At 37.7% G+C, this 27,948-nt stretch overlaps 1 protein-coding gene across 2 annotated transcripts in view; it reads right to left on the minus strand.

Annotated features, from left to right (window-relative positions):
- Nucleotides 1–8,448: 8,448 nt before the first annotated feature.
- Nucleotides 8,449–27,948, minus strand: part of PJA2 (praja ring finger ubiquitin ligase 2) — a 70,520-nt gene continuing 51,020 nt past the window's right edge. For both annotated transcript variants that reach the window (XM_021701478.2, XM_044917081.1), the window contains exons 7-10: nt 26,835–26,946; nt 14,461–14,575; nt 13,954–14,075; nt 8,449–11,753 (exon numbers count right to left, since the gene is read on the minus strand). In XM_021701478.2, coding sequence (XP_021557153.1) covers nt 11,628–11,753; nt 13,954–14,075; nt 14,461–14,575; nt 26,835–26,946 — 475 coding nt within the window. In that variant the 3' untranslated portion in view covers nt 8,449–11,627. The remainder of the gene's footprint in view (nt 11,754–13,953; nt 14,076–14,460; nt 14,576–26,834; nt 26,947–27,948) is intronic.

Below are 27,948 nucleotides of genomic sequence, written 5' to 3' on the forward strand. Positions count from 1 at the left end.
GAAGGAAACATGGCGGGTGCAGACTAAGTGTTCCCACCTCACCGGTACTGCCGTACCTACCGGGATTCTAAGTACTTGGCAGGTCTGAACTCACTCAGTCCTGCAAGAGAAATACCACCTGTCCGTCGTATAGATGCAGGCAACAGACACATGGAGGTCAAGGAAGCGGCCCACGAGCTCACAGCTAGTACGTGGTCAGACTTGGGATTTAAACTCCGGCAACCTGGCTGAGGGAGGAAAGAAGGAGCAAACAAAGGAAGAAGAGGAGGAAGGAAAGGAGGGACACAGGAGAGTAAGAAAGGACTAGTACCTGTCGCCTCTGGAGTAACAGGCAGGATTGAAGGTTTTCTTCTTCACTTATAACTTGGAGCAAGTCAATATTGCCTCAGCTTCCCTCTTTTCAAGAAAGTCCACCCAGAACAACCTTAAATGTGAAAAGAAAAAATATTCTCCCCAGGTGCAAAGAAGCTTATCCTCACTTTTGTAGACATCATCTCTGACATTAACAGCTCACTAGGGAATGCTGTTACTCAATTTACAAGACAAAATGTTCCCTTCATTGTGATTTTTTTTTTCTCCCAGCAGGTTTCCTACTTCAGGGCCATGAAGCAATCACCGGGCTCCTAGGGATTATTAATCAGTATTGTCATACTTAAAAAGCCCCAAATTTCACCCTGTACTTTCATTTTAATAGAGGGCCTGCTGCAGAGCAAGCTGTCAGGAGTGCCAAAGCAGGCTGGACTGCAGTCTAGAATAGATGAAATGCACTTAACCTTCAAGTCCAGAGCTGAAGAAATGCTGTTTCCAATGAGGCCTTGTGCTGACTTTGCAGTGGTGAACTGTGGCGGCCAGCAACCAAGGCCAGAGGTTAAATGGTAGAATTTTCTGCAGAGAGAGTCCAACCAGAGAAGGACAAGCTAATTTTTTTAAGACATGAATTATGGATGTCTTCCCGAATACAGTGCGACTCAACTTTCTCAGTGATTTGGGAGCAGAGCATTACAACAGTGCAGTCCCTTAAAGTATGCAGGTAAGGAAGCTTCTTTTGCTTCCAGGGTGAAGGACTGTGGCACATCCAACTGTGAACAGAATGGTGGTGGGGAGTAGTGACGTAGAGCTGTGAGCAGGGACAGCTCTCAGGCCCCTACCCCGCACGCACTTCCTGCAACTCAGGTGGATATACATTCCCAGTCCTGGCACTCTTCTTCTGAGCCATATTCAACAGTACCCCCTGCAGCCAACTGATCAGAGGTGAGGAGCTAGGCAAAGCCTACTTAGCGCCTTTGACTGTGGGAGACCCATAGGGTTTTAGGAGGGCCTCTGAGAACGAGTCAGGGTGTGGAGGTTGAAATCAACTTTCCTAGAGGATGCTGCACTTTTTTGAGGAAAAGGAACAATTATATGTACATAAATATACATATGTGCATTTTTTGCCAATATGGTAAAATAGTAATAATTCTTAAATTTTTAAAGCCATAAAGATAGGTGATGGTTACATAGGGGTTTGTTATGTATTCTAATTGCTCATTTTTTTTAAATATTAAAATTTTTTTTAAATATTGACATATCTTTTTAAAAATCCCTTAGAAGGTTAACATTTGCGCCCTGAAAATGTGGCAAATACCTGTGGAGAAATTCTCAGTTGCTAGAAGCTGGAGAACCACTGACATTTGCGTTTATTTTCTGTCTCATTGTAGTTCTCTTGCTCTCCTGCTCTGCGCACACGCTCTCCCCCCCCCACGTCAAGACTTTCCTAACTTAAAATTGACCCAAAAATGGAAGCAGAAAGAAAGGAACTCACAAGTCAATGTCTTGATCTGCTTATTTATCACTATCTTCCCCCTTGGTCTGCTTGCAGCTAAGGACCTATGCACAAAGCAGGCAAATGCAACCTATTTCTGATCTAACCTTAGCAGCTGCTCTGACTTTCCAAAGGATTACACTGGGCAAGAAAGCAGGAGCATAGCTTTTGGCCAAGTGGGACAACTGTTAGTGGTCAGAAGACCTGAATTCAAGTCCTAGCTCTAACACTTTCTGGCTGTGTGATCATGGGCCAGCCACTGCCTCCTTCTTAAGGGAGGTCATGTATCAGTGATTTAATTGTTGACTGTTCATTGATCCTAAGTACAAAGCATTCTATAGACAAGCTCCTTCTGCCAAGTTGCTTTGGCAATGCTCTCCTGGCCTCCTGTGGTTATCTGTTACTAGAGATGATGAGGCCATGGGTTTTCATTAGCCAAAAGGATTAGCTGTCAGGGACAGACTAGGGTAGAACAAGACCATGTAGAGTGGATTTAGCGTAAGTAACAGAAGGGACTCGATATTTACCCGGATTCAGTTACAACTTGCTTTCTACTTAGGCCTCACCAGTCTGTAGAAATACAACAGCCTTCCTTTGACCACATCATTGATCTTGCTTGGAGATGTGGATAGTGGTCACTGGCACTGTGGGGGCCACAGGGACTGACAAGAGAAAAATGGTGGAGGCGGAATCCTCTCCATAGTGGATTTGAGGGTAACATAAATGTCTGCATCTGCTGAGATCATGTTTTGCAGGTAGGAGAATAAATCGATTTAATGTTTAGGCTCCTCTCCTTAGCCTCTCTGGGCTTATTCTCTGTGTAATACTGGTAATTCCCAACTTCCGAATCCTTTTTGATCCAAATGTAGTGTTTTCATCTCCACTGAAACAATGTTATAAAAAAGGGCTACTGAACTTCCAGGTGAGTCTGCAAGAACTATCAGTACTGCAGCTGAAATTTACCTTTTCTATACTTACCTTGAGTGTTAACTCACTTACCTATGCAGGGGGCAATATAACAGAGCACTGGAGTCAAATCCTGACTCCCTTCCTTCCTAGCTATGTATGTGGCCCTTGGCAGTTACTGAACCTTTTGAGTTTTGCCTTTTGGAGATGAGAATAGTCTACCTCTAAGAATTTTTGTTAGGATTAACTAAGATGAAGCATATAAAACTACCTATGAAAGTTCCTGGCATATAGTATGCACTCAACAAATGTTGGATTTACTCACTATCCTCCATCTTTCTGTACCTCTTCTGTTCTTTAGAACCTAAACAGCATGCAGTTGTTGTGAGTTACAATGTAGCGAACTTGACAACTTGACAGTGGTGCTTACTCCTGGTCAAGCCCCGAGTAAGACCGTTTCCGGGTATGTTAGTTCTGGTCCACCAGCACAGTTACCACAACGTGTAAGATATCGTGCCCCGGGGGCAGCACAGCTAGCAGGAAAGCAAGGCTTCAGAACTGCCTGCTTTATGTTCCAATTTCAGGTAAAAACACACTGGATGCTTATGTGTATATGCCATAGAACACAAGGATTTGAAGGGAAAGGTAATAAAAATGTATCACGGGCGCCTGGGTGGCTCAGTTGGTTAAGCGACTGCCTTCGGCTCAGGTCATGATCCTGGAGTCCCGGGATCGAGTCCCGCATTGGGCTCCCTGCTCGGCAGGGAGTCTGCTTCTCCCTCTCCCACTCCCCGTTTGTGTTCCCTCTCTCGCTGTGTCTTTCTCTGTCAAATAAATAAATAAAATCTTTAAAAAAAAATGTATCACAGGAAAGAAGGTAAGACACTTTTAAGTGTTGCTTCTTCCCTCCATTCTGCTCAGCCCCATCTCTGGAAAATCAATTTTCTAACTTCTCTGGTTGTGAGATATCATGAATTTTAAAAATGAGGAAAAGAAACAGCCGGGGGGGAGTGTTGCTATTCAAAATTCTGAAAAAATACTTTGTTTTTCCTTGCCATATTATTTTGCTAAATTGTTAGAGAGAGACATTATTGCCTTAAGTTATGTACTGCTGATCAAAGTTCTAATGTCCTGGGAGCCACAAAGCCAATCCCTCTGAAGAGATCTTCAACCTACAAACATAGCAACATACTACAGAGTCTTTCGGGGACTTGGGCTAGCTAGCCACCTTGGGGAGCTCAGCATTTGTTATTCTTTCTCCGTTTGGGTTGCTTCTAGCTTTGATAACCATAGAAGAGCTCTTAAAGCTCTGTGAGCCAGGCATTTCCCCAGGCCAAGATGAAACCCTTTCCCTTTAGTGATTCCAGCTGCTTGGGAGAGGTGGGAAGGCATTAATAGAGTCTCCTCACTACAATGGAGACTTCAGGAGGTCAGAGAATTTGAGTATCTTGTTTATAGTTGTGCCAGAGCAGCACGCGATAAACGTTTGTTAAACAGCAGCTTGGGATATGCAAAGTTCATTTGTTGGGTTTGTGGAAGGCATTTTATCAGCGGATTCAGGGAGGATGCCAGGCTGATATGTCCTAATATACTATTTCCAAAAGCAGACTAATTTCTACTAAAAACAAACTTTAAACATCTTCAGGTGCTACTTACTTATTTGGATGTGGGCTGTAGCCAAGGGACTCACCTGTGATTCCCCATGATCTTAGACTAAAGCTTGCTATCCAGGCAAGGTTGATTATGTAAGCACCCCCCCATCCCTATCCTCATCTGCCTTAAATGTGAATTTAAAGTAAAATAAAAACCGACATTCTGTAATGGCATCAAACCTAGGGTACTGCAATACCTTGGCTGAAGGATCCTTAGTCCGGGTCAAGAGAAAAAATTACTTGTTGAGGCCAAAGGTTGGTCAGTATGATGGTATGTAATGAAGCCCCTTAGTAAAGCTGTAGCACTTGGGTTCTTTTAACAACAACAAAACAACCAAACAAAACCCCAGGAAGACAAATGGAATGAGGGCATAGCTTAAAACCCTGGGAAGAATTTAAAATAGCATTTAAGGATTGAAATCAAAAGGAAACCCTCTGTCAAATGTCTATTCCTACTGATGAAAACAATTTGGGGGTAAGGTTCTCTACTCTTTGGTGTGATTACAATTGTTGAGGGCAAACGCCCACTACTTTTTTTTTTCTTTAGATTTTATTTATTTGACAGAGAGAGATACAGCGAGAGAGGGAACACAAGCAGCGGGAGTGGGAGAGGAAACGCCCACTACTTCTTAAGGAAGAAATCCAGAGACTTTTGGAAAAGGTGGGGCTGAGTCACTTGCAGACAGGTGTCTACATTAGTGAGGACTTACTGGCTGAAGAGACAAGAGCATGACATACATCTTAGGCCACTCTCGGCAGAGTAATTTAAGGATCCCAAATTATCCCAAGGCAGTTAGAGGAGGTGCTCATCATATCTTTTTTATTCTTTTTTATTTTAAAAAAGATTTTATTTATTTAAGAGAGAGAGAGAGAGAGGGCACAAGCAGCAAAGGGAGAGGGAGAAGCAGGCTCCCCAATGAGCAGGAAGCCTGATGCAGGGCTTGATCCCAGGACCCTGAGATCATGATCTGAGTTGAAGGCAATTAACAGACTGAGCCACCCAGGCGCCCTTCATCAGATTTTAATGGTGACTAAGAAACTTTACGAACCATTAGAACTTTGGTCAGCAGTACATAACTTAAGGCAATAATGTCTCTGTAACAATTTAGCAAAATAATATGGCAAGGAAAAACAAAATATTTTTTCAGAATTTTGAACAGCCCCCCACCCCCGGCCCCGTTTCTTTTCCTCATTTTTAAAATGCAGACTGCATCCCAAACAAGTTATTTAAATATTAACAATGATCAAATAGGCTGCTCCTATCCAGGAAGGTGGCATGAATAAGAACCCTTGAGCTCTTAAGAACCAGGACTCAATTTTTTAATTTGTAAGGTTGGAAAAAAACAACCTACCCTGCAAATTCATTAGGAAGATTAAAACAGAAAGCCTAACACAATGTCTAGCATTTCATAAACAAACTATTCTTATAATATAAAAATGCATTTTTTTTTCTGACCCTGGGTGGCTCAGTTGGTTAAGCGTCTGCCTTTGGCTCAGGTCATGATCCTGGGGTCCTGGGACAGAGCCCCCACCTGGGGCTCTCTACTCAGCTGGAAGTCTGCTTCTCCCTCTCCCCTTTCCCCTCGCCCCTGCACCTCGCTCGTGCTCTGTCAAATAAATAAAAAGTATAAATAAATAAAAATGCATTTTTTTCAATGAATATTAGTAAGAAGAGATGCTGTGTTATAATCAAAAGAAATCATAGTGGCTTGCAGAATTTCTCTTACTGCAGTAAATGGCTAAGAGGGGGTATCTTTCTAAAAAGATAAAGACCTCCTTCCAATTTTCCCTGTAAAAACTGTATATTGATTATAAACTAAAAATACAAAATGGACTATATCCAGGCATGCAGCCTTTTAGTAAAATTATTATTGGTTAAATTTTATTTATTTTAATAAAGTTCCCGTCAAAATCTTTCAACTTCTGAGAGGTGATTAAGATGCTTTTATGATTTTCATCTGAAATGTTCATCAATCCTCAAAGGTAGTGCCAAAATCCAAACAATGATGGAAAGCAACCATATTTCCCCATAACTGTGCATATCAACAAAGAACATTTTTTTCAAACCTTTTCCCATGCACAAACAGTAGTACTGAACCTGTAATTCTGATTCATTACTTTATAGAGAAAACAAGCAGAACAATTAAGTGACTTGTCAAGGTCACGTTACATCAGATACCGCAATTTTTGAGAGGAAAAATAGTAGATTCTAAAAATTATAAAAATGAGCTTGACATTTATCACTTACCAAAATCTAGGGCCGATTAATAAACAGATGGCATGCGAGCAGTTGGAAAAGGAGGTAAGTGTGGTTTCACTAAGAATAAGGCATTTCCAGCTAACTTCATTTCCTTTCTTGATTTAATATATTAGCAGATTAGGCTACTTCCATAGACAGTGCAATCTGCTTGTCTGTCAAACATGACAAAATTTCTTACAGTGTCCTTTTAGGAGAGATGAAGAACCATGAGCACATAAGTGATTGGCAGTTGCTTCTACGGCTGTCCCTGAAGTACTGATTAATGGATCAAAGTCACCGGGAGCACAGCCTCCAGTGGCATTCCCACGAGGGTCTGCCTTTCATCTTGTTCTGTTCAATATTTATCATAAACTTGAACAAAGCCACTAACTACTACAGGCATGCTTCATCAAAACTGAAATGGACACAAGGCCAAGAGAAAGAATCAGAACTCGTGAGGACCTTTAAAAGTAAAATCGAATAAGGATGAATGCAGTGCTTCAATGAGGTTACGGAGAAATTGTCTAAGTAATTTTAGGAATGGATTTGGCTTGCCAGCAATGCCTGTAAAGTTCAGCAAGAGACAACAGTGTGATATGCTTCCCTAATGGTGATGGTAACAGATAACATCAACATATTCCAATCGTAACAGTCATGAGAATCACTCTGAAGCTGGCAATAAAGCCTCTGGACCCTGCTCTTGTCAGACTACCGAAGAACTCTGTTTAGTGCTGAACAATGTATTTTAAGAGAGGGAATCAAAGGGCCAATGCCAGGTTGGTCTGGAATGGACATCATGTGAGAACTGAGAAAAATGTGAAGTCTGAGGGAAGGTATGAAGAGGTGACTATACAGAAGAGACAGGACCGGGCGCCTGGGTGGCTCAGTTGGTTAGGCGACTGCCTTCGGCTCAGGTCATGATCCTGGAGTCCCTGGATGGAGTCCCGCATCGGGCTCCCTGCTCGGCAGGGAGTCTGCTTCTCCCTCTCCCACTCCCTGTTTGTGTTCCCTCTCTCGCTGTGTCTTTCTCTGTCAAATAAATAAATAAAATCTTTAAAAAAAAAAAAAAAAGACAGGACCTTTCTGTCTAGTGTCACATGTGCTATTTATAAACACACGTGGGTGACACACTTCTAACAATGAAATCCATCCCTTGTGGGAGTGCTGAGTGGCTCTAACTCTGGAAGCAGTGGCTGGATAAAAATCATATGACAATTATAAAAGGATTTGGCACTAGAGAAGAGGTGTGCCGACCCTGTCTCTAGCTCCAAGGCTATTTTCTAGCACGTATCTATTCTATTAAGGGGGAAATCACAATTCTAAACATTCTAAAGCTTCTAAACAAAATGATGCATTTTCTAATTTAATATGTGCATAATCTATCAGCACTCAATTTACCCTTCTGAAATGGGTGAGGTCTTTGAACCCTCTGGAAGTCATGAGGAATCTTCCTCAACAGGTAGATTTGGTAACAGTCCTATGCCTGATCTGAAGGAAGCCACTGAGGCGAGGTGGGCCTCTGTCCAAGAACTTTGAGTCAGGACAGAACTATGCAGTCCTGAGTCAGTGTGGAAATCAGGCTCTGCTGAACCCACAGGATTGCTGAGAACATTTAGGCAGGAGAGGGCAGGGACTACTCCTTCAGAGCCCTTCTAGAAGTCCATCAACAACTTCTGTATAGCTGGGCTGTTAGGCCTTCCTGGGTCACAGTTCAAGGACTATGAAATCATGTGCCCAGGAGCCTATTCCAGGCTTTTTTAATAGCTGTGTTCTTTGCCATTGATGCTAAATCCTCTAGGGGTTTAAATTATAGAAGTGATGTGACTGCACAATTAAATATTAGAAATGACCACTGAGTACATCCTGTTTATTGTTTATGATTTACACGGAAAATGATGGACTGGGGTTGTTGAACAATAAACCAATCAATACATTTAGACCTGGGCTTTTGAAAACTTGCATTCCATTTTAACAGTTCATATATATTTAACAGCTTATATATAAATCCAAATCACAAATAATCTTAAGAGTTAGTTAGCTCAGAGATAAACAATTAAGAGAAACAATAGAAAACCACATGGATCTACCTTTAAATATCAGCATTCATATTACAAGGAAAAGAAAATGTTTAAAAAAAATAAAATTAAGTCAAGTCACTTAACATAGAGAAATAAGAGAAACAATATTTTTATCAATATTTATACTTATTCCTAATTTACCTTCATATATTCTTAACTTTTTCAAAAGGATCAAACAGTATTTCAGAGGATCAAACAATATTTTGGTATCTGAACTTTTCTACCTTTGCTTGTATCAACTTGTTACCATGAAAATCCTAAAATTTGAATTTTCTTAAAAAAAATTTTTTTTAAGCCAACTCTTACTCAACTTTTCTCCTTCATAGCAGCTGTTTATAGATAGTAGGGAGCCAAGAATGAAGGATAGAAACAGATGGAAAGCAAAAAGTACAACTGCTATCTTAAGTTCAGCTCTCAACACTACTGGCTGAGTTTGGAACCAAAACCTCTTAACAACTGGCAGATAATAGCTAAATCTTAACAGGCAAATAAGAAATATTTTCTTTGGGACAGCTGCTACTAGGAGAAGAGAACTGATGGCCCTTAATACTGCCTAAATATAATTTGTGGCTTACTACAGAGCAATCTGTAGCAATGTCAGTTTAACCAGTACGCATCACAACTGATCAGTATTACTTAAAGGAAACAAACAACAAAAAAGAAACAAGAAAAAGAAAAGAAAAAAATAAAAAATCACACTAGTCACAAAGTTCCACAATATACACATGAGAATTAATTTTAATCTGATTTGACTCCTTGACACTAACTGATCATCAATGAAATATGGTATGGAAAGATCACAGAGTAGAAAACAAGCAAAGATTAGTTTATACAACAGTGACTATATACATCAGAAGGAAAACATGCTAGCTAATGCAACATTAAGGCCTGAATGTAAGCATTTCCAAAGTCACAGAAGCCCCAAAGAACCCCTAAATTACAAAGTCACCACATTACATGCATGCAATGTTCAGTTTTGTTTTACCCATAAAAGGATACACAGTATTTTGCTGTAAATACCAGACACACATTTACAATATATGCAAAAATTAGAATGCAAGTGTTATGTTCCTTATATTTAAGCCTCAAATGTGCCAACAGTGAAAATCCATTTAAGAATGGAGAAAAGAGATGGAATATAAATACTCAGAGAAATTACACAAATAAAATGTAATTTTGCATTTGGGAAGCCATATAAATTTTCCTTTTACGTGTCCAAACTAAATAATCAATGTACTACTCAGATGGATGTACACTCACTACGTGCTTTACAATTTTGCTTGCTCAAATGTGGTATTCTAACAGCTATCATTCTCGGTACTGATAGCAAATCACATCTGGAAGTTAAATATTATGTCCATCTTTGTACATATTTGCCTACTGGGTGTAATCACCTAAATGGAAAGCTGTGCAATCTTATTTTGGGGTTATATAATTATGGATGACCCTAAAGGCCAAATTTCCCATAAAAACAACTAAGGAAAGCTCATTTCTTCACTTTTATAGGAGAGTCTGAACAGAACTGTTTTATTAGAGGGTAAATCTGGGGTCAGGGTCTTCTTTTCCCTTTTAGAGAAAGGAACCATGTTACATGTTCAGTCCTGCTCATAGTCACTAGGTGATCATATAATCTACTCCCTTTTCACCCAGGGTTTAGTTTAGTTTAATTCGAAACAACCCATTTTTATTATTTATTTCCAGGTGAATAATTTTATCAAAATAAATTAGCGTAAAGAAACAAATGCTGAAAATGTATTGTGAATAATCATTGTTCAGGAATACTTTAAAGGAATAAATTACAACACAGTAAGGTTTAGATATGTTGTAAAAAGACATGGCCAAATCTGTCCTATACCCCATCAATTTTATGCTTTATACAGGTTGGTACAATTAACCCTCCAGTTTTTTAAGGATCAGATTTCCTCTTGGGATGCAACAGAATGAATGTTTAAACACTTTGATGCATGTTTTCAGACTTTCCAAAATATTTCGGAACCAAAATTACTTTAAACAAACTGTATCTAATATTTATAAATTTATAAACATATTTATAAATTTATAAACTAAAAAACCAGTATTTATTTAACAAATGTGCCATGAATATTCTCAAGTATAACTGTAACCAGGCAGAAAGGGAGAAAGGATTTCATAAGGCCATCTAATTCATCTCATCATATCAAACACTGAGCACACTAGATTGTTCATAAGCTTTACTAACCTTACCGGAAGGACCAACCATAGTAAAACACTCATGCTTTGCTAACCTTACTTTAAGCACATCCACCATTTAGAAAAAGGAAAAAAAAAAATTTTACTGTCTACCCATTCCAAGGGGATTACGTTCAAGATTTTAAAATTTTGCGATGTTTAAGCCAAAATTTTGGCCTTGGTTTGGCATTCTAAAAAGTCCTAATTTTAAACAAAGATGGAAGAGTAGACACCCTCCTAAAGAAACCACTCAGTATTATGAACCAAGAGGTTCTGATGTAGCAAAAGCAAAGCAACCAATGAAAAAAGCATGTTTTAGAATTCTTTTTATTTCCAATGAAACCAAATTTTACTACTGTTGTGATCACAGTCTTCACATTTGATGCAAATAGGAGAGCTTAATTATAATCACTTAGTGGCAGTACTTCGGACAAAACCAATAATATGTGCCACATATATGATTATTTCTTCTGGAGAGAGTTAATTTGGTAAGCTTGACTTTACAATACCAACATATTCAACAAAAGAAAATGGATGCACTGCTTCAACATTCAGCTTGAAAATGTTTAGTACTTTTTGCGAACCTAAATTTAGTTTAGAAAGGTTAATATTCTTCTTTCTAAACTATGGCATAGACTATATATAGCATTTTAAATTTATTTATATATAATTATTTGCACATCAGATTGAGAAGGAATTTGCAGATTGACTTTGACAGAGTGATCTCATTCAAGGGTTAAGGTTTAGGGGCCTTCCGCAGAGCTGTCGCCAGAAGGGGGGGCCTCCTGGTCAGGCTCGGAGGACGCAGCTGCCGATGCCTCGATGACAGCAGGTGGGAAGTGGCGGCGGCACACGGGGCATGTTCCCGACTGGAGGGGGAGGAAAACAAGGTCAGAGCCAAAGGAAGGGTCCTAACTGCCACATAATATCTTAGCAAAGAAAAAAAACCAGTATCGGTATCCTAAAAACAAATCAAAAAACTTAACAAAACAAATCAATCAACTTCAAACCCACCCAATCCAGAGAGACAAAACTGTGATGCTATTTCCTCTTTATCCCAATCAGATTCTAATTTCTTTGAGGGTGAATAGCGTCTCCTAATCGTGTTTGTACCTTTCAGGTCAGTCATCTTTCATTCAGGATTAACAGAGAGTCTACTACACTCCTTGCTCAGCACCGGTGCTATGGTGGAATGTGAGCAAGGAGTCACAGTGCATGTCCTCACCTGAACTGAATTAGCTTTATTATTTACTCCATGATGCCTACATTAGAGAAACCACAGACCTAATTAATTCACATATTTGTAACACCAAATCATCCCCTAGGACGGACTTCCCTTACATATACCGAAGCCTCCAGTGTATGTCAAAACAGATGGGCCTCAGACCTTCTTTATTAGCCATCCTTTTCAAAAAGATATGGAGAGTTAAGTGCCTTCTAAATGATGAAAGAAATCAACTGTAGAGCTAGGAGGGAAGATGGGACAAGGAAAGCAGTCATACTGTGAGTATATCTTTGGACCAAAGATGATAGAGATGTGTCATCCGGTGATAGATTATCCCCTCGAGAATATGTTTTCTCCCCCAAAGAGACAGCCCTGATAGAAATCATGCTGTTAAACAAAGATTCGTATCTTGGGGATTTTTTCCCCAGAGGAAAGGCTTTTTCTTGACAGGGAAGAGACGAGGAGATTATTACTTGGGGTTATAGCCAAGTCAATGACAATTCAAAGCTGTACAACATATATAATGTTTACAATTCGAGAATTTAATTTAGCAAGCATTTATTGTGCACCTGTCATACGGACTGGGCCTGAACAACATTTTAGAATCAGATGAATGTGGTCTCCATCAACCCCATACCAGCTGTGCAGCCTTGGATGAGTAAAAGTCATTGGAAAATGGGAATAAGGATATGTCCCAGTATGTCCCAGAGTTATTGTGAGAATTAAATGAGAAAATACACAGGTCATCTACCAGTGCCTGACACATAGCAGGAACATTTAGATCCTTCTTCAGGCTTAGATACTACCCTGAGAATTTAAATAAAGGGGATATGAAGGACAAAAAAGGTGGAATTTAAGCTGGCCCTACCTAGATCATCTAATCTTACAGATGGTACAGGGGGAAAACTACACCAGCTAAGCAAACATAAACAAATGTACAGAGGAGTAAATGTAAACAGACAGGCTGGGGGCTAGATCGCAGAAGGCCTTGAAAGCCGAGAGAAACTTCAGATTTTATAATGGAATGGTGAACATTTCTGCATTGGATTTTACAAATCTTAAGTAGAACTTTGACAACCATGAAGTGGCAGTAGAAGGGTAGCAAACAGCAAAGAAAGAGAAAGGAAAGAAAGGAAAGGAGGAAGAAGGGGAGGGACAAAGAAGGGGAAAAGGAAGAGAGTGGCTGTAGGGAAGAGAGGGCGTTATATCCCTAAGTAAATAAGCTGTGAAAGTGATTTGGGAATTTCTACCTTACTGCCTGTAAACATACTTTATGTAAAAACAGAGTTCACAGAGAGGATTTAAGTAAGACTCTTTTGTTCTCAAGTAATTCAAATGTAGTTAAAAATTACTGGGGAAATATTTAGGGAGAATATATACAGCTGGAATAGGAGGTACCTGGTAGATTATTCCATATTTCTCATATACATTTTCAAAGACAATGATTTGTATTAGCAGAATATCTGTATATTATTACAGTACTTTGAGTAGTGCCAAAGGCTTTTTTTTTTTTGCTTATGATATTTTTGAAAACACATTTCAGGGATATGATTAAAGATCTAATTAGCTTTATCCTAAAATGATTTTTTGATACTGAATCATTTCCAAAACTAATTAAATGTCAAGCAATTAGTGTTGTCTATCTTATTTTTGAGAAATGTTAGTAAAATAGTTTCATATTATCATTAATCTGTAATCACTAAGACGTAATCAATTTTTAACACTTAATTAAAAAGTACTGCAAGTATGTAGCTAAATAAAATAGGCTTAAAAGATACTATCATCATTAACTTTCAGGAGAACTATTAAAATATTTAACTTCAAAAAGTAAAAATAAAACTCACCTTCTGTAGCCAAATTGAGACACAAGGTTTGTGAAAGAAATGGTGACAGGGAAGCTCTGTTGCTATATCATCCTTAATATACTCACTGCAACAGATTGGACAGCACTGCTCCTGACCAATTGCTGAAAACAAAAAATAATCTGATCAATCCCACAGAGTTCAATTTTAGTAAAACTGAAAATCAACATATTAACTCACAGATGATACTTATGATAGAAGAACCAATCTTTGAAAAAGTAATTGCCAAACATGTTTCTGTAATATATGACAGTTCAGAATTTAATAAATATTGCTTTTGTAGAAAAGTTGGCTGGGGCACATTTGTTCCAGCCCATGACTTAATAAGTTAAAAATATTCTTCTACTAGGTGAAAGTTTGTCAGAATTTGGTTTCATAGAAAAACTAATGAAAGTTTCTAACAGTCAGTATTTTATCTTTCAGGTGCACTGATAATATACTTACACATGCAATGCATCATTTGACATTAGAGATCAACTTTGCCCTTACCAGTGTGGTCTTCAAGAACAAGGGTCTCTGGAAGACCATCAATGCTTTCCTTACTGGCTGGTGGATTGGCCACCTCAACATCCACTGCAAGAGACTCTAAATGTGCCAGTGCAGTCTGAAAAAGAAGTCACAGTTCCTTGTTAGAAAACACTTTAAAACTAAAAAAAACCTATTTTTTAAGGTATCTTTCAAAATTATATGCATCACTATTCTCTTCTGCTTCAGTCCCCTGTCCTTTTTGTCTCCTCCCAAAAGGAACCACCATCACACCAAAACATCAAAAAACACACCAAAAAAAGCACCAAACTTTTCACAAGAACAACAAAAATCTATCTTGTCTCAATAATCGTCTACTTGCCCACCAATTTTGTATCTTCAGAAGAGTGGTTACCTCTTCCAACTTAGGAGTTCCTGTGTGCAATCAATAACATGAAAGAAAGTAAACACTTTTGGACAGGCTCAACCTTTGAAAGATAAGGTTACCAGATGATGTTAAAGGCATAGAAGCAAATAATGTATTCCTGAATGGCTATATCTATCACTGGCACAGAATCAGCAAACCCACATGACTAGTTCACTAATATTACTAGGTTATCTGGGATGTGAACTTTATTAGGGGTTCAATGTCTATATAAAGCTACTATTCTAACAAGGATGAAAGGAACAACAAATCATATGACCGCCTAGTATAATCCTTTTGTGGCTTGATTAGCCCTTCCGGCTACAATTAAATTAGAACTATAGGTGGGACTTGTATTCATGGGACCTGAAAGGGAGAAACCCAAATACCCATCAACAGATGAATGGATAAACAAAATGTGGTTGGTAAAGTATATAGTCAAATTCAGCGTATTATGACACTATAATGTGGTAATGTGTCAACTGCTTTATACTAGTATAAAGGTTAAAGGACAAGAGTTATCACTATAGCTACAATAACTTGTTAATGATATACAATATAAAAAGAGGTAAACTGTAACAACAAAAATATAAAAGGGAGGAATAAGAATAGAGTTTTTGTATGTAATATTAGTTGTTATCAGTATAAAATACAGTGTTAAGATATTTTATGCAAGCCTCACTGTAACCACAAAGCACAAATCTATGTTAGATTCACAAACGATAAAGAGAAGGAAATCAAACAATACCACTATGGAAAATCGAGTCACAAAAGAAGGCAGCAAGAGAGGGAGAAAGGAAAAAGAGAACTACAAAACAGCTAGACAACAATTAATAAGATGGTATTAGTTAAGTCCTTACTTATCAATAATTATTGTAAATGTAAATGTACCAAATTCTCTAGGCAAAAGGCAGAGAGTGGCTGGCTGGACTGAAAAAGCAAGACCCAACTATATGCTGCCTACAAGAGACCCACTTCAGCTTTAAGGACACACAGGCTCAAAGTAAAGGGATGGAAAAAGAAATTCCATGCAAATGGAAACCAAAGAGAGCAGGGATAGCTACACTTGTATCAGAAAAAATAGACTTCAGACCAAAAGTGGTAACAAGTGACAAAGAAGGTTATTTTTTAATGATAAAGGGTCAATTCATCAAGAGGATATAGTAATGACAAATAAACATGCACCCAACATTAGAGAACCTAAGTATATTAAGCAAATAAAAGCAGATCTGAAGTGAGATTATACAACAATAAATAATAGTAGGGGACTTTAATACCTCACTTTAAAGAATGGATCACCCAGATAGAAAATGAAAAAGAAAACATCAGACCTGAAGTATACTTTAGATAAAACAGATCTAAGAATATACAGAAAATTCCATATAATAGCAACAGACTACACATTCTACTCCAGTGCACACAAAATATTCTCTAGGATAGATCATATGACAGGTTACAAAACAAGTCTTAGCAAATTTAAGAAGACTGGAATCATACCAACTCTCTTTCTGACCAAAATGGCAAGAAACAAAAAAATCAACAATAGAAAGAAAATGGGAAAATTTATAAATATGTGAAAATTAAACAACACACTCCTGAACAACCAATGGGTAAAAGAAGAAATAAAAAAATATCTTGAAACAAAAGCAAATGGAAACATGTCAAAACGTATAGGATGAAGCAAAAGCAGTTCTGAGAGGGAAGTTTATAGTAATAAATGCCTACATTAAAAAAAAAAAGATCTCAAATAAACAACCTAACTTTACACTTTAAGGAAATGGAAAAGGAGAAAAACAAAGTCAAAAGTTGGCAGAAAGAAATAACAAATACTAGAGCAGAAATAAATGAAATAGAAATCAGAAAAATAATATAAAATATCAAAACTAAGAGCTGGTTTTTTGGAAAAAAAAAAAAACACCAAAATGATAAATCTTTTAGTTAGACTAAAAAAGAAGAAAAGACTGAAATAAAATGAGAAATGAAAGAAGAGAGGTTACAACTGACACTACAAAAATAAAGGATCATAGGAGACTACCATGAATAATTATACACCAACAGATTGGATAACCCACAAGAAATGGATAGACTCCTAGAAACATACACAACATGCTGACATCAAGAAGAAATAGAAAATCTGAACAGACTAACATAAGTAAGACTATTCAATCAGTACTCAAAAATTTCCCAACCCAGGATCAGATGGTTTCCCTGGAAAATCCTATCAAACATTTAAAGAATTAAAGCCAATCCTTTCCAAGGTCTCAAACTCATTTTTTGAAGCCAGCATTATCTTGATGCCAAAGTCAGATTAGGACATAAGAAAGAAAATTACAGCCCAATAACCCTGATGAACATAGATGTAAAAATCCTCAACTAAATACTAGCAAGCTGAACTCAACAGCACATGAAAAGGATCATACACCACAATTAAGTGGGATTTATCCCTGGATGCAAGAATGGCTGCAACATATGCAAATCAATAAATGTGATATACCACATTTATAGAATAAGAGATAAAAATATGATCATCTTAATATATACAGAAAAAAACATTTGACAAAACATCCTTCTTTCATGATAAAAGCTCTCAACAAATTAGGTATAGAAGAAATGTACCTCAACATAATTAAGTACCCATATATGACAAGACCAGAGCTAATATCATAAGCAACAGTGAGAGGCTGAAAGCTTTTAAGATCAAGAACGCCCACTCTCACCACTCCTATTCAACACAGTACCGAAAGTCCTAGCCAGAGCAATCAGGCAAGAAGAAAAGGAATAAAAAGCATCCAAATTGGAAAGGTGTATTTGTCTGCAGATGTCATCTTTTATACAGAAAATCCTAAGGACTCCACCAAAAAGCTGTTAGGACTAATCAACAAATTCAGGGAAGCTGTATGGTACAAAATCAAGATATAGGAATCAGTTGTGTTTCTACACATTAACAATGAAGTATCCGAAAAAGAGATAAAGAAAACAATTCCAATCACAATGCATCAAAAGCAATAAAATACTTAGGAATAAACTTAACCAAGAAGGTGAAAGATTCTGTTTACTGAAAATTGAAAGATGTAGGAGACTGAAGATATAATGGAAAGATATTCCATATTAAGGAACTGGAAAAATTAAAATGTCCATACTACCCAAAGCAATCTACAGATTTAATGCAATTCCTATCAAAATTTCAATGGCATTTTTCACAGAAATAGAAAAAAATCCTAAAATCTGTATGGAACCACTAAAGACCCTGAATGGCCAAAGCAAAGAACAAAGCTGGAGGCATCACTTTCTGATTTCAAACTGTGCTACAAAACTGTAGTAATCAAAAACAATATGGTACTGGCATAAAAACAGACACACAGACCAGTGGAACAGAATCAAGAACCCAGAAATAAATCCTGGCATATATGGACAATTAACATTTTTGACAAGGGAGCCAGGAATATTCACTGGGAAAGGATACTGTCTTCAATAAATGATACTGGAAAAACCGGATAATCACATGCAGAAGGATAATTGCATGCATGAAACTGGACCTCTACCTTAACACCACTCACAAAAATTAACTCCAAATGGATTAAGGACTTAGGAACATAAGATCTGAAACCATAAAATTTCTAGAAGAAAACACTGGTGCTTGACACTGAGCTTGCCAATGATTTTTTGGGTATGACAACAAAAGCACAGCAACAATAACAAAAATAAGTGGACTACATTAAATTAAAAAGCTCTGCATGACAAAAGAAACCATTAACAAAATGAAAAGCTAAACTAGAGTGGAGGAAAATATTTGCAAATCATATATCTGATAAGGCGTTGATATCTGAAACATATAAGGAACTCATACAACTCAGTAAAAAAAAAAAAAATTTAAAAATGGGTAGAGGAAATGAACACTTTCCCAAAGAAGACATACAAATGAATAAGTACATGAAAAGATGCTCAACATCACTAATCATCAAAGAAATGCAAATCAAAATCACAATGAGGTATCACTTCACAACTGTTACAATGGCTATCACCAAAAAGAGAAGAAATAGCCAAGTGTTGGCAAAGATGTGGAGATAAGGGAACCCCTTGGGGACTGTTGGTGGGAATGTAAACTGGTACAGACAACAGTATAAAAGTTCCTCCAAAAGTTAATAGGACTACCATATGATCCAACAATTTCACTTCTGAGTATATACCTAAAGAAAATGAAATCAGAATCTTGAAGAGGTATCTGCACTCTTATGTTCACTGCAGTATTATTCACAATAGCCAAGATAAACAATCTAAGTGTCCATCAACAGATGAATGGATAAAGATGAGGTACCTATATATACACACTGGAATATTATTCAGCCATAAGAAAGGAAAAAAAAAATCCTAAGTGAAGTAAGTCAGAGAACGTAAGTACCGTATCATATAACTTACATGTGGAATCTGAAAAACCTGAACTCACAGAAAAAGAGAGCAGAATGGTGAGGAATAGGGGAAGCGGGGAGATGGTGGCCAAAGGGTACACACTTCCAGTTATAAGATGAATAAATTCTGGGGATCTAATGTATAACATGATGATATAATTAACAATACTGTATTATATACCTGAAAGTTTCTGAGAGTAAAAGTCATAAATGTTCTTACCACAAGAAATGGAAATTATGTGAGGTGATGGAGGTGTTAACCCTAAAGTGATAATCATTTTGCTCTATGTAAGTGTATCAAACCAACACTCTGTATACCTTAAACTTACACAATGTTATATGTCACTTATACCTCAATAAAGCTGAGAAAAATGTGGTATATACATACAATGAAATATTATTCAGCTTTCAAAAGGAAATTCTGACACATGCCACAATACAGATGAACCTCTAAGGCATACGCTAAGTGAAATGAACTCGTCACAGAAGGATAAATACAGTATGATTCCACTTAAATGAGGTACCTAAAGTAGTAAAACTCAGAGACGTAAAGTAGAATGGTGGTTGCCATGGGTTGGGGAGAGGAGGGAGTAGGGAGTTACTGTTTACTATGTACTTAACGCTACTTAACTGTACACTCAATAATGGTTAGAGGGATAAATTTTACATTATGTGTATGTTACCACAATAAAAAGCAAACTGGGCCTCCCATGTAGGAGGAGGATTCTGCCTGACGGTTAATATTGCCCTCTCTTGGATTGCAGACATAACCTTTGGTATACTCTTCAGGATTTAGCCCAGATAATCGCACAATGAATTCTGTCTTTCCAAAAAGGATTTGAGATGACTTACAATAGAGGCTAGGGCCAAGGCCTAAGCAAAGTCAGAACTAAAAAAGGAGAAAGCAAAAAAGGTTCATCATAAGAGTTAGTAAATATAGTTAATAATACTGAACACCAATTTGACTCTGAATTTGCAGAGACTGCAAAAAGAAAAACGGTGTGCCAGAAAAGGAATTACTGACTCATAGCTCCAAATTCACCTTTCATTTCTGTTCTGTTAAAACAGATCTGGGCCTTTTGAATATTTTTCTCTTGTTGGCCAGTATGACCTTAGGTTTTGTCAGTAGAGGGCTCTAGAGAGCTCTCCCAGAAGGACTTTGCTTCTTGGTTCTAGTGGGCTTGCTGGCCAGGCCCTAGTAGCATTGTTAAGGGTTCCCTATCGTGGGCTTCTGCATCACAGATGACTTCTCCAGCACGAGGCTCCTCTAGTGTGAGTGGCTTCTCCAGCGCCTGGCTCCAAAAGCACATGCCATTTCTCCAGAGCCTGACCAATGCAGTGTAAGGTAGCCAGCAGCTTCCCCTGGCACCTATCTTGGGTGGCTTTGCAACGGTGTGCTTCCAGTTAGTCACCTCCCTATGAAGTTTCTCTAGCACTCCAGAGGGCAGATTTCCAGCAAGTTCTGCCAGCAGAGTCGCACAAGCACTTCTCCAAGAGCCATGGCTGTGCCCTCCCCAACAGTCTGGATCTCAGCCCAGGGCGGAGGCTGGGGTGGGGTGTGTGTGCTCTACCTCAGTCCTAAGATTATTCCGTAAAGCTGCTATTCCTGCTCCTGGCCAACAGGAATGGAATGTTATCAATCCAAAGCCTGATTACAAATAATCACATTAATCACAATCAAACTACCACTGTGATCCATTGCAATGAAGTGCAAACTAATACATGTGTCTTGGGAGCCCAGGAGCCTGCTGCACTTGATCTTATGGCAATAATGACGACTATAAAATCTAATGTGGGATGGGATCCTTTAGAGTGCCCAGGCTCACATCCGAAGGTAAAAAGACAAACCCGGGCCCATTAACTCTCAGAGCCAGGTACTGTATAAGAACCAGTTTCCATGATAGCCCTAGAACATCTTATCTCTGAAAATCAAACACAAAATATAATTGTGTGAACTGCTAAATGAAAAGGAGAGTTTAATTCTGTCTTGTCAAGTTTCTCAAAAGTTGTGTCACTGATTGGTTCAATCAGGATTCTGATACTTAAAATGGGAACATCTGGTTGGACTCAGAGGAAACAGACTATTTTGAATACCCAAGTCACTCAGAGCCTCCTTTTTTCAGTAGTGCTTCTATGTACCCTCCACAGACCAGCTTTCCTCAACTTGAGAATCCTGTGATAATCTCGCTTGGAGTGTACATCTCGTATTACATCTATGCCCAACAGTGAAGTTATCAGAAAATGACAACATCCAAAAAAAAAGGGCAGGATGATTGAGAACACATACTCTTCAGGAATGTAGGTTCGGGTCACTCCACCAAGTAAAGAATCCTAACCAGCTGAGATTCTTGCCGAAGGCACAGAAAACATGGAATGGGTTCCCGAAGAAGGAAACCACAGCTATCAATTATAGCCTGTGACCAAATATAAAAACAAGGACTGGGAGGTTTTGCATATTTTCTATCTGCTTGTTATGTGTTTACTTGTATCTGCTAACCATTTTCTTTTTCTCTCTCCTTCCCATTTTTATTTCATATAGCAGTTAACTTTACAATTTAATCTTTATGTAAGAGAATATTCAGTGTGCCTGACTGAATTTGTAGAGTAATTAATATTTAGTGATGGATATAATGACCCTTGGGAGTCTGTTCATCTGCTCATTCTTGAGAAAGGGTGAAAACTTCATTTTAAGAATAGCTAGCTATATCTCATTAGGTGGAATAGTCGCATTGCTGTTGAAGGGAGTTCAAATGTGTGTAGAAAGGTGTATATTGGATCCAGTTCCCATATACAGGTGTATATGGTTCTCCAGTTATCAATTACTGCTCCTCAAATCCAAATTCACTGTTTTTGCCAGCTCTGTGAAAATGGATTTGGGCTATTTAAGTATTTTCCTCTGATAGCTGTCACAGCATTAATTAAACTTTGTTCATCGAAGACGCTGCAGAGACACTGCAGAAGGAAAACGGCTTTGCTTCTCATCCCAGTGTGCCTGCTTGACATAGGCTTCCATGGCATGCGTGGTTTTCTCCAGCAGCAGATTTCTGCAATACCCACAGCTTCTCCAGCATCTAGCTCTTGTAATGCATGCTGCCAGCAGCGCTCAGTGGCCAGTAGCTTCCCCAGCATCCACCCTGGACAATTCTGCAGCACAGTGCTTCCAGTTAGACATCTCCCTATAAATAACTTTCCCCGGCAGCACCCCAGGGCTGATTTCCAGCAAGTTCTGCCAGTGCAGCACTACAGTGACTTCTCTGCCACTCAGCAAGCCACAGCTGTGCCATCTCCATCAAAGTGTGAATCCTAGCCCTGGAGTGGAGTGGGGATTCTTTCTTAGGCGATCTGAGCCTGACATGTGGTGACAATTCCTTATATGTGCTTTTTCTATATTCTTTAGAAATATCTTTATTCCTAAGTAAATCCTTGTTACTCTAATCCCCCAATTATAGTTAACAATTCTTTAAACTTTCCCATCAGGAAACAGAAAATGTCCCTTCTTTCTCATATAACTATAATCACGAATGTCCTCTGATTCCCTGTGTACTTCTCAAGACAGACTGTAAGAATTCATCTAATACCACACATAAAGAAAAGGGGGGGGATACTATTTATAGCAAGTTCCATTTTTGGTAGGATACTTACGCTTTGATACATGTTTGTCTCAATAGGTTCATTATTCCTTTCTGATGATTATCTGCACATTTGCAGTGCTAATACATACCTGGAATTTCACATATGTAAAAATAATTTATTGGCTTGGTACTGACAAATACTTAAGGTGATCTGGAGTCACTTATAAGCAACAAGAGTAAGAGAGACTGATTTAAAAACACTGCTATGAAAATCCATAAAAATACAAAAATCTATCTATACCTCAGGCAGTATAATATATTTTCATAAGTTAGTCCAAGTGTTAGAAAGACAACAAGATGGACTAAATAGCACAACTGGAATCTACTTAGGTTTAAAGTAGCATAATCTTTGTCAGTACAAAATTTAGTTTTTAAAGAATAAAACACAATTTAGTTTAAGAATGAAGATTTATAACAAGTGATTTCATACTGATTTTGAATATCACTGAACCAGATTTGCTAGATGATTACCACCTGTTTGACTGATCTGATCTTTCAATACAGCCATTTATTGAGAGCTTACACTGCACCAGCTATGTTACTAAGTGCTTTAACATAATGTCACAATGATCCATAAGGTAAATTTTATTATTCCCAATTTGTAGATAAGGACCTGAAACTTAAGGAGGTTAAATGAACGGTGCAAGGTCACAGAGCCTAAATGAATCTATCTAACTCAAAAGCACACGCTCTTACGTCATGTACTACTTTCCTAAAGCCGATAACCCAGTGTATATGAGGTGCTCTGTAAGTGTGTAAAGACTTTCCAGAGGTCCATGGGCATGGAGAGTCTTAAGAGACTCAATTTCAATCCAGTTAACTTTCTTTTATAACCTTTCCTCAAACTGATCTGCCTAAAAATGTACGTGTATCAAAGTACCATGCTGGTTCTCAGTTACCATATTCCTTTTTATATTAACCTTTTCCTCACTTTATAAATAAAAGCATACTTCTTACCCAATCAAAGGGACAATCTGAAATAATGGGGTCAAACTGAAGTAATGACTGAATAACATTTTTGTAGGTAGGTTCCAGTCATCTGCTTTCAAAAAAAATTGGAGGATCTAGACAATCTGTCAAGTTGATGTGATTTTGGCAAATATCTCAGAAAAACTAAGTGACATTGCTATGATAAACTCCTTCCATCCCCATCAATTTATTATGTGCACAAGGTTTCTCAAGCTTACATTCATAAAGATGAAAAACAAAACTGATGTTGAGCTATATCTCATTTTAGGAATAAATAGAATTCACTCATAAACATAATAAGGAAGGAAAAAAGTCTCCATCTCATTAAGAAATACATTTCTGGTCAAATTTTACTTTATGTTTCAATATTTATCAACATTTATAAATTTGTTTTTATTAACTGGATGCTACAAACAATTTTAACTCTAAGTCAATTTTTTTATATTTAAATGCTTTTTTTTTTTTAAGATTTTTATTTATTCATTTGAGACACAAAAATACAGAGAGAGAGAGAGCATGAGCAGGGAGAGAGGCAGAGGGAGAGGGAGAAGCAGGCTCCTTGCTGAGCCAGGAGTCCGATGTGGGGCTCGATCCCAGGACCCCAGGATCATGACCTGAGCTGGAGGCAGACGCTTAACCATCTGAGCCACCCAGGCGCCCCTATATTTAAATTCTTGAATATGTTTTTATTGCAAAGAGGTATGATACGGTAAACAATATTGTTTAGGGTTTATGCTAAAAAATTTTAGATGTCAACATAAATGTGCAAAGGGAAGAATTTTTTTCAAAACTGGTTCGGAGTAAAAAGCTTTATTATCATTGTATCAAACAGTTAAAGATCTTAAATATTTTGTCCGTTCGTATTCAATTTGAAACAAGATACGAGGCAAATGTTTATTATCAATATTTTCACCAAAAGCCTCTATCTGGAAAAACAGATCAGTCTGGTATTAGGAAAATAACAGAAATGAAAACAACCAGTGCTGCAAAGAGATCAAGCTGCTTGAGAAAAAAACAAACAAAAGCACACAGTTTGTCTTATTAGTTTTTTGTTTCATTTCAAGAACGTTGTTAAATATTATAAATTATTTCAGCTTCATTTTTCAAAATGATTGAATAACTGAATACTAGACACAGAAAAGTAGATTTCTAGAGAGTGATAAGAAGATGGAACTGTACCGATTGTCAACTGAATTCAAATAAAATAAAGCAGAGCACTAAATCTGAGGAAGCTGCTAAGCTGTAGTGAAGGGAGACACTTAGCAGCCCATTAGTCAGATGCAGGAGGATAGATGGGTCAGAATGACCTGTCACTGGGTTCCCGAAGAGCAGCAGCCAACACTGTGGGGACTCTAAGTTTTGCCTGCTCTGCTAGTGCCTTTACCCGGTATGACATACCCCACCCACCCGACCAATCTTTCTGCTAGAAGCCAATCAAATGTCACATTTCCTACTGGTAACAAATAATGAAACTTCTATTTTAATTCTCAAAATTTCTTTTTAAAGATATCTCTATACTGTAGGAAATCATAAACCACTAGCATACTAATGGGAAAAACTGTGTAAGCACTGTGAAACCAGACTCTAGGATGTATATATTCCATTGTGGTCACTTAAAATTTAATTGAACTCAAGGAAGTTAGTGATCCTTCATCTTTATGTATTATATGTCTGATACAAGCTATCACACTGTGCCACTATTTCATGTGTCGGAATTTAGTAAGGCAAGGAATAATCTGGGAAAAGTCCTAAGTGTATTGTCTTATGATGTTCTTTCTGACTTTTCTCCTAGTACACAGTATTCCTGCTATGGTTACTTTAAAAAAAAAGATACACCAAACAAAGCATGTAACTGATCAATGTTCTCCATGGAAGATTACACACATGTAAAAAAAGTGATGTCAAAGCAAAGCTACCTTAAGTGTGTGTATGTGTAGACAGATAGGTCGTTCTACCTACCTACCTACCTACTGTCTAATTTATGAATCTAAACTGGACTTTCTAACCCAGAAAATTTCAAGATAAAATGCTGTTATAATGTCCCTGAAAGTTTTCTCATTCATTTTTGTTCTCTTACTTTTGACTCATTCAGTTATTTTTCTACTTTGGAAATCATTTCAGAAATATAACTTCAAGAGGGGCACCTGGGTGGCTCAGTCGTTAAGTGTCTGCCTTCGGCTCAGGTCATGACCCCAGGGTCCTGGGATCGAGTCCCACATCGGGCTCCCTGCTCTGCGGGGAGCCTGCTTCTCCCTCTCCCACTCCCCCTGCTTGTGTTCCCTCTCTCGCTGTGTCTCTCTCTGTCAAATAAATAAATAAAATCTTAAAAAAAAAAAAAAAAAGAAATATAACTTCAAGAAAAGACGTCTAATAATGAAATCCACTAGTGCAGTGGAAGTTCCCAAACATGAAAAGTTTGGACTTCTGACCTTAGGCAAATACAAGCACTTGTGTTTTAGTTAAATAAGGAAAAGAAGGCAAGACAAAACTTCATGCCACACTTATTTAAGTATTATGTATATGGAGATAATGGGAGTAAAATGTCTAACTTCGTTAAGCAGCAAGGTAGTATTTAGAAGCCATGAGGACAAAAAAAAAAAGAAAAGTTATTTGTAATATATCCTTAGAGATCTTCAATTTCATTTCATAAATACACCTGTGTGTGTATATAAAAAATACTCAGATTTACAGACCCAGATAATTCAATAAAGGAAAAGTGCATTTTCTAAATGTAAGCAAAACATTTTCTATTCCACACTAACTAGGAAATACTGCAAATTCTAGGCAAATTGGCAGAACGTCTAGAATAATTTATATACATATGCTAGTGGCAATCACTATTCAGTAAATGTTATTGATGAAAAATTATTCACTCTTCTTAAAAGCAGTTAAAAAAACCTTTAATTTTTATAATTTTGCATCCCACCAACTTATATATATGGGCATCAGAGAGAGTCACTAAAATACCTCCATAGCCTGGGCTAAGCGTTCTTCCAGTGCCATGTAGGTGAGGAACTGAGGATCCACATAAGAAATCGCTTCAGCAACTCCTAGTCCATCTGCAAAGCCGTCAAACAGGCTGAGGGAAAAAAAAAACCCACAACAACCATGATTTGGGAAATCTTTATGAAGACATAATTATATTAGCAATTACCAATAAGCCAATAAATACAGTACAAGCAGAAAATGTTAAATATTTTAATGATAAAATATTTTAATATAAATCTTGTGTGGTGAGGGGCAGGAAGAACACAACAGAAAAGTGAAATACTAAGCATAAGGAGTTAGGATACCACTACCTCGCCCAGTAAGCTGCCATACTCACGACACATTTATAGGAAAATTCTTATGATTCTAGTTCTAACTCTGGGGATTACTTAGGGCTGGGATAAAGGTAGTACTTTTTCCCTCCTAATTCTTTCCCATATATTTCCCCTTCTGTTCGTTTGAGTGCCAACCCAAATTTACATGAGAACCTGGTAAAGACAATTACTGCATTTATTTCAATTCTACCATTAGTCAAAGCCTCTTTTTCTTCTCTCACCTTTTGTACTGCTTAATTACTTAGGCCCTAAAAATATTTTATTTTCTCAAGTCTTTCTATTCTCTTGAGAAGTAGGCCTCCTCCATCATTATTCATATTGAAAAATATTTAGCTCTTAACTATTCATTTTTATTATTATTATTATTTTTTTTACTAAAGGACTGTAATCCTCTTGAAGAAAATAAGTTTTAGTCTGGTCCTAATCTCCTTCCTCCACCCCTAGACAGCCATAGATTCCTCATTTTCCTCTAGTCTTGGAAATAACCACATACTTCAAAATTCGGAAACCATAGTATGTCCTCATCAGTCCTCTTCTTTCTAATCTTGCCTCCTTGGAAATTACATTCAAGTCCATTTCCTCAGTTATCCTCTCTGTAAGTTAATTCCTAAACCTCCACCTAATTCCAAACATTCTTCAGCTCTTGACCTACATTTTTAGTTTTCTGTGGGGCACTTTACCTCGATTAACTCTCACCACCTCAAAACCAGTATCTCCAAAACTGAGCTTATTTTGTCTAACTAAAGGCAAATTTCTGT

This window comes from Neomonachus schauinslandi, chromosome 7 (genome assembly GCF_002201575.2).
Source record: "Neomonachus schauinslandi chromosome 7, ASM220157v2, whole genome shotgun sequence".
NCBI lineage: Eukaryota > Metazoa > Chordata > Mammalia > Carnivora > Phocidae > Neomonachus > Neomonachus schauinslandi.